Here is a 10,782-nt window from a genome sequence, read left to right as displayed (position 1 = left end):
TACGCTGACGCGCTAACACAGTGGGCGACCTGTGGTGAGAGGCCCCATACGCTGACGCGCTAACACAGTGGGCCGCCTGTGGTGAGAGGCCCCATACGCTGACGCGCTAACACAGTGGGCGACCTGTAGTGAGAGGCCCCATACGCTGACGCGCTAACACACTGAGCGACCTGTAGTGAGAGGCCCCATACGCTGACGGGCTAACACAGTGAGCGACCTGTGGTGAGAGGCCCCATACGCTGACGCGCTAACACACTGAGCGACCTGTAGTGAGAGGCCCCATACGCTGACGCGCTAACACAGTGAGCGACCTGTGGTGAGAGGCCCCATACGCTGACGCGCTAACACAGTGGGCGACCTGTGGTGAGAGGCCGCATATGCTGACGCGCTAACACAGTGAGCGACCTGTGGTGAGAGGCCCCATACGCTGACGCGCTAACACAGTAGGCGACCTGTGGTGAGAGGCCCCATACGCTGACGCGCTAATACACTCGGCCTGTAGTGAGAGGCCCCATACGCTGACGCGCTAACACAGTGGGCGACCTGTGGTGAGAGGCCCCATACGTTGACGCGCTAACACAGTGGGCGACCTGTGGTGAGAGGCCCCATACGCTGACGCGCTAACACAGTGGGCGACCTGTGGTGAGAGGCCCCATACGCTGACGCGCTAACACAGTGGGCGACCTGTGGTGAGAGGCCCCATACGCTGACGCGCTAACACACTCGGCCTGTAGTGAGAGGCCCCATACGCTGACGCGCTAACACACTCGGCCTGTAATTCCATTGGAATACGTGGGAAACCACCATCAGAGTTCGCAAAGATGAGGGAAAATTTTATTTCCTTCAATATCTATCCGAAGAAAAACATAATGGGAAGGATAATCAACCAAAATATTGGCACTTTCCCTTTTGCCAGAATACTTTTCTTTGAACAAAGTTAAAGAATTCACGATTTTACCATTTGCTAACTACCCATCTTAATTTTTGATAATCATTAGTAGTAGTAAGACAATCACTTAGTCGCGCTCAGATCTGCGCCATTCACATCTGGGTCACGACCTTTTCTTTTCAATCTTCTCCCAGTCAATCAAGCAATTGCAATAAATTTCTTTCGCGGAGACAGCGAGGGTCGTTAGTAACGTGCAAGCTATTTTAGGAGGGCTTCAAGGTGAATTCTTTGTCATATATTTAGGCTCATTGGCGGATCAATGGATGAATCAGTAGTTCAATACAGTCCCCCTCTTTAGTAGAATAACGCTCTTAGGAATAGACAAGTGAAAACCCGCCTGAAATTGATATGATCCATAGATTAACTAGATCTTTGTAAAACTTCTGGCCCCATTAGTGATAAGAATGCTTTGGAAAAGCAAAATGTGTGTGTTTCACAATAGAGAGGAATGCTACCGACTAATGACTGCTTTAATTCCATAGAGCCATCAATCTCCTCGCATTTTCATAGTCATGCACGGAATGTCCTCTACGCCCTGAGTATTCATACGCAGTCAGTTCTAGACTCAATAACAAATAAATCTTCCATCAGACTGTCATTTCAAAATAAAATCAAGTACTAAATATAATGACAATCTAGTGGATGGCATAGTGAAGTTTTAGAAATGCGTTAGTCTGTCCCAGCATTGGGACGAACATTTTAGAAGAAATGCATGAAAAGTTAAAAAGAAATACCAACCCCCTCCCTTTAGGCCTTCCGCCCCTAACCCCCCCCCCCACCCCACCCCCTTTCAGATAATCATTTCCCTAGTACACGGTAGACTGAGATGTCTATTGAAACTTCACTTGATCAGGCTTCCTAAGAAATTAAGAAACACATTTTAACGAGTGGATCTTTTGGTTTTATTAACCCGAAGACGAACTCTTTTCACACTGCCATAAACGGTGTTCGAGCTAGTGCAGTCACAGCTCAAGATGGTCGCATACGAAGGCGTGGTAAAACCGAGTTAACAAGAGTAGGGCGCAAAGAAAGGATCCGACTATAGCGACTATAGCGATACGAATCATTCGTGCGCTTGAGTTTCATCTTTGACACGACACACAGTACTTAGCAATTATTATTTTTCCAAGCTGTCCCTAAAAATGTATAATTGCCATACACTCGAGTCAAAGGTATACAGTTCTTCACTTGATTAATTGTGGCTCGGCTCATTTACCAGAAGAGTATAATGACCATGCAATATTTCAGGCTCTTTGTTGAATTTTAGAGTCATTAAAACGCAATGGATCAAGTCCGACAATGAAAGATCTGTGCTATTTCAGTCTCTATATCATTCTGATTCTATCGTGATACAAATACACCACACTTTCATGCTCGAATAAAAAAATTCAAAACTTGAGTTTTATATCATGGACTGTGGTGTTGTATTATTCCACTCTACAGTTATTGACTGATAGTTTCTTTGTTCGAAAGCTTTCCTTGTAAGTAAACTTAAGTGCACCTCACCAGGAAAACTTTCAGTTTACTTAAAACTTTCAGTTGCATTCACCTCACAATTGAAACAAGAGTCATTTTATCTAAACGCTTTTTGACACCATATTTCTACGTTTGTAGACCATCCCATTAGCTATCGTCTAGTGCCTTTCAAGAGTAGAGAGAAAGGAAACACTTCAGGGTTATTCTGTGACGAAAGTTCAGAAGATGTGATACGGAGCACGTTAGAAATGAGTCACATGAAGGGACAATCTTAGATTCTTTCGATAACAATAGGATGGTGAAGCCTTTAAGGGTTAAAATGGTCGGATGAAAAAGTATTTTTTTTAATGTAGAAAGTTTGGCGTTGATCTCTCCCGATCCCAAAAAAGAGAAGGCTTATGATCACCATAGAATAATAGTGAGATCTACAGCTAACTGGAACTCGGGTATTTAGACGCGGGGGACGCTAGATAAATAGAATTCTTTTTTAACTAGAACCAAGATTTTTCTTGAAACCTAATTTCCAATCACTTTTACCCAAATAACTCGAGCAAAAACCTCACCTCACTCCCTGATGATTTTACCATTTTGTACCATTTCGAAGTTCCCTTCGTTTCTCCTAAGAATTAGAAATGTAGATTGTTTTTAATTTGATTTCATACCTATGTATGGATTTATATAACTATATAGAAATATGGAGCAGCTAATGTATTATTTCGATTGGAACCTAACTAATTCAGTGAAATATAATGAATAAGATGAACTCCCTTCCCCCATTGCACTTAATTGTGCTGACATCTTGGCTAGTTGATTGACAGGAAGTCTAGCCAATCACATACGCTCTCGTGTGCATGCGTGTGGATAGGCATCTCTGTTTCACCGAGAAAGAAAGATGACAAAAAGGACGATTAGACTGAGGGCGAAGAACTGTTCAGAAGAAATGGGTTCGCTACCCTGGCTCCAAGGCGAGACGTGTGATTAAATTATTTATTGACCTTATTGAATCATCCCTGGATCCGCCCCAGAATACAGATGGACATGTACAAGACGCAACTAACTAACTACAATAGCTTTCTATACTGTTTATTCAATTTATCATGTTCTAAACCAATTCCTTTTGCAAATCCACGTTGTTCGTGTTATATAGGGTCATTTGTGTTGAGTTCATTGAGGCACGTAAGGTGCAGCGGGCCTAAGCCAGGTCGTCCGGCAATATCTTATGCCATTTCTCGATGTGCCGACTAGGCGACTCCAGCATACCATGCCATTGTTCCTGACCGGACCCTCGAGAGTTATACCCCAGTAACACCAAACCGAGGCTCGGAGCGTGGGCTTCGCGATGGTTGGCAACCCTGAGCGCGACGGTGGTGTGCGAGATCTGGTCAGCGGTTACGTTGAAGTTGAATTTCTCGTTGTATATGGGGTTTAAGGTCCTCCGCTTCACTCGTGTGTTAGCTTTTGAGAGGCGAACTCCATCGCAGTATAACGACAGCTTTATATAAGGATCTGAAACCAGACACTTTAAGGTTATTCATGTTTTTTTGTAACAGTACCGAAGTGGTGGTAAAAGGCCGAGTCGTTTTTTGGCAAGGTCTTTAAACTTTATCACCGTGCTCGAGTACGTTATCGCTAAATATTGTCGGTGATGCCACCTCAAATTTTGTGCACAACTTTTCCTCAAATTTTCCTCGTTTAATGGGGTATAAAAGGTTTGATGTAGATGTATCTACCTGTTCGTTCGACCGCTACTTTAGACAGCCCTTGAATCTTGGTGACCGTTACAATTAGGCGACCGCTGAATGGACGGAAGCACAGGGAGACGCAGACCTCACCGAGATCGACAGGATCAGACTGGAAATCATGTAATCATGATGTATTGTAATCATGTAATCATCATCACCATCATCATCATTGCACCACCATCATCATCACCATCACCACCTTTACCATCACCATCATCATCACCATCACCATCATCACAATCATCACCATCACCATCATCATCATCACAATCATCATAATCACCTTCATTACCAATACCGCCACCACAATTATAATCACGACTATCATTATAATAATTGTCACTATTATTATCGCTATCTTTAGCACTGAGACCACCACCACTGCCATCATCATCATCACCATAACCATCATCACTACCATCACCACCATTTATCATCATCACCACCCTAGCAACCCTCATCACCATCACAGCAACCGTCATCACCACCCTAGCAACCCTCATCACAGCCACCATTATCTCCACCCTAGCAACCGTACTCTCACCTCGCCACTACCCTGGTTCCAGAGCCTCGTGCGTCTCTCTATTCAGTGGCCAGCGAGGTTGAGACGAGGCTCTGGCCTCTTGAAGCGCTATTTCGACTTCTGCCTCACTTCCATGTTAATGTTTTGTGATAAGAATGTGTCAGTTTCTCCTTGGATGTAAACATCTCTTTGCTCGGGAATCGAATTCATGAGTATGAATGAGCCCATGAAAACTCGTTTTAAAAATAACAATATTTATCTGAAAACCCATGGGATCATTACTGTAGTGTTAGTGACAAGAATCTGCCCATAGGAGGTGGGGAATACGGCATTTTCTCGGGAAAGCGCTTCAAGTAGGAGAAAATCGCGGATAAGCTCGCAGTTATCCCCGGATAAGAGTCTATCAAAGAACTCAAGGGGCAAATGACCAGTACAATCGCTTGCTTGGGAATTTGAATCCACTATCGTTGAGGCGGGAGCAAACGCCGGGAATAAGCTGGAAATCAGCGATTCCCCGTAGCCGGTCGGCAGCACATAGAAGACATCTCGCCGCTTGTTGATGAACTCCTTTTGGACAGGCTTTACATTTTTAATACTAGTGAATCTTTTAACTAATTTGGACTGCAAAGCACTAAGAAAATTGCGATCAAAATAATCTATCGCTCCTCTACTTCGTTCGTTTAGATGTCTGTTATGGCGAACTTGCCACAGGGCGCAAGTCCATCCATCATCCTCATCATCCTCATCACCATCACAGCCACTATCATCTCCACCCTAGCAACCGTCATCACAACCACCATCATCTCCACTCTGGCAACCCTCATCCCCACCCTAGCAACCGTCATCTCACCTTGCTACTTGCCACAGGGCGCAATTCCGTCCATCTCGTCAGTGATACGGTCGACTTATCATCCGGGACCTTAAGCTCTGACAGCGGGAAGTGAATCTCCCCAATGACGTCATCTGCGTACCTCTCCTTGAAATACTCGTGATAATTCACAACACAGAAGCTCAACTTATACTCACGAATACGCTCTTTAGAGAATCCCGAGATAACAAAAGATTCGTTAAACACAGCGTCCGGTGAGTCCTCGACAATCCGAGTCTTTTGCCAGCAGAATTTTTGCGGTAAAAGGCTTATTTTCACGTACGGGTTTATGCCCTCTTTGTTATCGTGAACAAATAAATCACTCGCTTTTATGATAGTCACCTGGAGCTCTGTCTTCGTGGCGTTGTAATTTAACGCAAATCGCAATCTTCCTAGCCCTGAAGTATGCTTTTCATTTTCATCGATATTAATAATAACATCCTTAACTTCTTCCATGTTCACTTTTTCAGGGCTATTTGTGATCATAGTGTTATTACTGCTTTGCCGTCTTTTTTGCCGCTTTTCCCTTTTTGCCCCTTTCTCATCATCCGTGCGGTCAGCGTTATCCTCCATTGACGCATGCAAACTAGAGTCGCTCTCATCCCGGGAATCACGTAAGTACGCATGCTTTTCTTTGTTGTCTTCGTCTTCTGAGCCCGCGCTTTCCTCGTCTCCGTGGGTCTTGACGTAACCATTGGTATTGCCTGTTTGATTGATAAGTCGGTGGTAGTAGTATTTATGAGGCACGTGTTCTGGCGGGGCCCGTACGGTGCCATCTTGGACATTCATAGAGACTTTATCCGGGAACGACGAGTCAATCACCTCGTTGCCAAGGACAACCTGAAAACAATAAAAGAAAAGAGATGTTATGCGACTAGAAAAACTACAGACAAGTTGTAGAATAACTATAAAGGGGTGTGAGTAGACAAATTACAGAAAAGCTGTAGAGTTACTAGGTGGTATGACTAGAAAGACTACAGACAAGCTGTAGAATAACTAGGTGGTCTGTGTAGGCGTGGTGGAATCAAAAATAAAACTACACACGGCTGAAATGATCTGTTATAAGCCTCTATGAAAAAAGAGTCGGCTCGGGCGCTACGTTAGAGACCAAATTGGGGGTTGTATTAGTTGTGCAGTTCGCGAACAACAAGGTAGCCGGAAGACGCTGGGAGCGCGAGCCGAGAAAGCGGCAATAGAGCGGGGAGCGCTAAGGGAATCATAATAAACGTTACAACCTTAAGCTCTGCTTAGAATCTCAAAATCTCAGAATCTCAAAATCTCAGAATCTCAGAATCTCAAAATCTCAGAGTCTCAAATCTCAGAATCTCAAAATCTCAGAATCTCAAAAGATAAAAAATTCCACTTCTCAGGGTCCAATTCCCCCTCCCCTCTTCCCTGTCTGGCCCTCCCCCCCTCCCCCCTCCCCCCCACCCCTATTATATATACACTATACCTTAACCTTCTTGTACACCGATCCACCCCACCCCCCTCAATTATTGCTTAACCTTAATCTTCTGGTACTCCCCCCCTCCCCCCTCCCCCCACCCCTATTATATATACACTATACCTTAACCTTCTTGTACACCGATCAACCCCAGCCCCTCACTTATTGCTTTACCTTAATCTTCTGGTACTCCCCCCCCTCCCCCCTCCCCCCACCCCTATTATATATACACTATACCTTAACCTTCTTGTACACCGATCAACCCCAGCCCTCAATTATTGCTTTACCTTAATCTTCTGGCCCTCCCTCCCTCCCCCCTCCCCCCCACCCCTATTATATATACACTATACCTTAACCTTCTTGCACACCGATCCACCCCAGCCCCCTCAATTATTGCTTTACCTTAATCTTCTGGTACTCCCCCCCTCCCCCCTCCCCCCCACCCCTATTATATATACACTATACCTTAACCTTCTTGCACACCGATCCACCCCAGCCCCCTCAATTATTGCTTTACCTTAATCTTCTGGTACTCCCCCCCCTCCCCCCTCCCCCCCACCCCTATTATATATACACTATACCTTAACCTTCTTGCACACCGATCCACCCCAGCCCCCTCAATTATTGCTTTACCTTAATCTTCTGGTACTCCCCCCTCCCCCTCCCCCCCACCCCTATTATATATACACTATACCTTAACCTTCTTGTACACCGATCCACCCCACCCCCCTCAATTATTGCTTTACCTTAATCTTCTGGTACTCCCCCCCCTCCCCCTCCCCCCCACCCCTATTATATATACACTATACCTTAACCTTCTTGCACACCGATCCACCCCAGCCCTCAATTATTGCTTTACCTTAATCTTCTGGTACTCCCCCCTGTCGATAGCCTCTTGTTTGCCTCTTGCTTGGACCTTGCGGTACGTGGTCACCCCTAGTAGGACAAGCAGGTACCCTATGGCCACGCCCACCAGCACGGGAAAGACAAGGAGCCCGAGTACACACGTGACACCGGTATTCTGCCATATCATACGACTTACATAACTGGTATTCTGCTTGCTGCGGCGAGGGTCAAAGTCTGGGGGAAGCACGAATCAAAGACCATCATAATAAAGACTATTCAATCGTGCGCGTATCATAATAAAGTATACGCCATGTCGTAAGCCGCTGTGCTTCATGGGTAAAGTGCAAACGGCCGAATCCTGGTCTCTAAAATGCATGTTTACAGGTATATAAAGAATGCAGCTACACAAACCTGAACTGTTTTTTATCTGTATGCTTAAAATTCTTCGAGTGCTACCATATTTGAAAGAGGTGTATTTGATGAATTGAAGAGAACACTGATGTATGCTTTTGTCTGCCTGATGTTCGCAACACGACAGAAGCGGATCCAGAATTTAATAAGGCGGCAAAGGAACCGGACTTTTGTTTAATACTCTAACTCCCCTTCTGCCCTATCAGCGAGTCGAAACAGGACCGAGAAAGGCAATTTCGCTCTCTTTCTCTCATTACCAAGACTTCAGACTAACTATTTACACATCGAGTTGTGTATCAGTCCTCTAAAGAGGGATAAAGTGGCAATGCCTCTTGATATCGATACAACCTTGATATCGATAGAACCTTGATATCGATAGAACCTTGATATCGATAGAACCTTGATATCTCTCTCCAAATTCCATGTAATTGTGTTTCAACTTTTGGGGACCAGTAGCGGTTGGCGCCTGAACTATACATTTGTTTGTTGTGCGAATTTGCATCAGAAACCACCAGAAACCATCGTGGCGCTTGTTTGCACAGTGAAGAGACTGTTTGACTGTTAGAACCAAATTGTTAATTAGGATCGAGGAAGGAGGTTCTAGTCGTGACCATTCTTCTGCATAATTTTAGCCCTCGTTGTTTGCAATTTATGTCTGGTTTTGGCGGCATGCATTTTTTTTACATTTGTGTGTGTCTTGTCTTGTATGGATTTGGTTGTTCTACCCCTCTTTCTTTCTCTGTCACTTCTTCAACTCCGTCTCTCGAGCTACCCAGAACCTTCTACTATGTTCCTCCCTAGAGAAAGGGAAATTGGAAGAAACTGGAAACATTGTTTCTTCGCGCGGAAAATTTCAATGAAACTCGGGTAACTAGGACACTATGAGATGGGAACTTGCTGGAGGTATTGCACAATTAGCACCTCTACCTCGGCTAAAACGGGCACCAGTTGCTTCCAAAAACATTCAATTCGTTATATGTTTGGCTTCGGTTGTGCCTAGTCAAGGATGGATAATTTAATAATAGTATTAGCTGTAACACAATCCACTCCCCCTGCTTTTACTGCAGCCCATTGAGCAAGCAACAATTCAACCGTGGAATCGCTGTGCTTGACAGTTTAAATATAATCACAAACGTTTGTTCCTTATAAAATACATGCTCGAGGATCCAGCGTACTTTGCGGGCGCTCCCAAAGGTACATGTATAAAATAAAAACATGTTTGACCTTAGGCAAACACATGCATGCAAATGTATAACGCTGCTGTATATGAATTGTTATAGGGTTAGGGGAGAATTAAAGGTGAGAATTATTTTATTTGAGCTAGTTGCCACGAACAGCTTTAACTGTTTAATGCGTAAAAAAATGGTCTAAATGCATGGACAATGGTCCCTCTTGCACAAGTTATGCCAGCGGCAATAGCCCGCCAGGAAACGTTATTAGGGCAAAGTTTTACTTGAAAACAAGAACTAATTCTGGAGAATGTATACACAGTTTACAGTCAAAGCTCCCTCGATTCCGTCTTATTCCAAGTTCCTCGATTCCCTCCGCCGGTTATAGAAAACAGAAAAAGACAATAAGTTTTGTTCTGTAGATGAGGGGGGTATTTGTGACAAAAGATCAAACATCTTCTCTCTTTAGACAAACAAGCGTGAGCGACGACACATATTTCTCGTGCCATTACAAAGAAAACCGTTAACCTAGTCTCCAAATAAATATTTAAAAAAAAACATTTCAATTACTTTCCGCTTTTTGAAAATCTTATGGTCTCATAAAAAAAGTATACTTCTTAATTGAATTTGATTTTTGAAATTATATGGATAGTCCAATGGAATTATTCAGAGCCTAAAATTCAAATATTGCTCATGCAGTATCACGCAGGATCCCTCTATCACACAAGGGATATTGATCACAACTATGGATTGCACAAAACTAATTCATTTCGACTCGCTCAATTAAATTTTCACTGGATTGAACACGTCTTTATAGAAACAAAGCACATCTTGATATCGCGATTGCAGTCAGAGGATCTCCTAAAGAGCCATCCAAGGCCAAGACACTAAAATGAAATACGGACTTTTACCTTGGAACTTTAACGGTAGCCCCATGGCTTCCTTCAGCTACGAAGCCTTTAAAAGCCGCTTATCCATTTCTGTTCGGGCTCGTTTTTGTAGTTTTCCCGCTCGTTGTTGTTCTCTGGCGCTATTTTGCATTCGGGGACCGGTTAGCTATGTGACGTCACTATTGTACCGGTCGGATACGGGTGGGTTGTTTCTAACAGCGCGTTGTTTGAGATTTATCTGTTGATGTGAGGACCAGGGATTATCTAGTCTAAATAACAATGAAACGGTGATTCAGCTATATTATGACAATCTTGATGCCTTTGAAACCTTGAGATAGAGAAAGATTTGTGTTTTGTAAACCTTTCCCTTGGAACGAAAGAGTTTGTTTGGTCATGTTATACAAATGCATCGTCTTTTAAAATTGGACTTATTTTTTAGTAAGATTTATTTACGAGCTGGTACA

General features: G+C 43.9%; 1 protein-coding gene across 2 annotated transcripts; it reads right to left on the bottom strand.

The window, feature by feature from the left end:
* Positions 1-2,505: 2,505 nt before the first annotated feature.
* LOC5502570 (synaptotagmin-1) lies at positions 2,506-10,497 on the bottom strand. 2 transcript variants are annotated; one of them, XM_048727872.1, is made up of 6 exons: positions 10,340-10,483; positions 8,944-9,056; positions 7,862-8,082; positions 5,541-6,398; positions 4,156-4,276; positions 2,506-3,931 (listed from the first exon to the last, which is right to left on the bottom strand). In XM_048727872.1, exons 3-6 carry the CDS (start codon positions 8,033-8,035, stop codon positions 3,618-3,620), a joined length of 1,467 nt encoding a protein of 488 aa, XP_048583829.1. In that variant the 5' UTR covers positions 8,036-8,082; positions 8,944-9,056; positions 10,340-10,483; the 3' UTR covers positions 2,506-3,617. The 2 variants fall into 2 exon arrangements, with proteins under 2 accessions (XP_048583829.1, XP_048583828.1); XM_048727871.1 differs by lacking the exon at positions 8,944-9,056 and having other exon boundaries at positions 10,340-10,497.
* Positions 10,498-10,782: the final 285 nt, after the last annotated feature.

Source organism: Nematostella vectensis, chromosome 5 (genome assembly GCF_932526225.1).
Source record: "Nematostella vectensis chromosome 5, jaNemVect1.1, whole genome shotgun sequence".
Lineage (NCBI taxonomy): Eukaryota > Metazoa > Cnidaria > Anthozoa > Actiniaria > Edwardsiidae > Nematostella > Nematostella vectensis.
The sequence above is the reverse complement of the archived record's forward strand: the minus strand, read 5'-3'. Positions and strand labels throughout refer to the sequence as shown.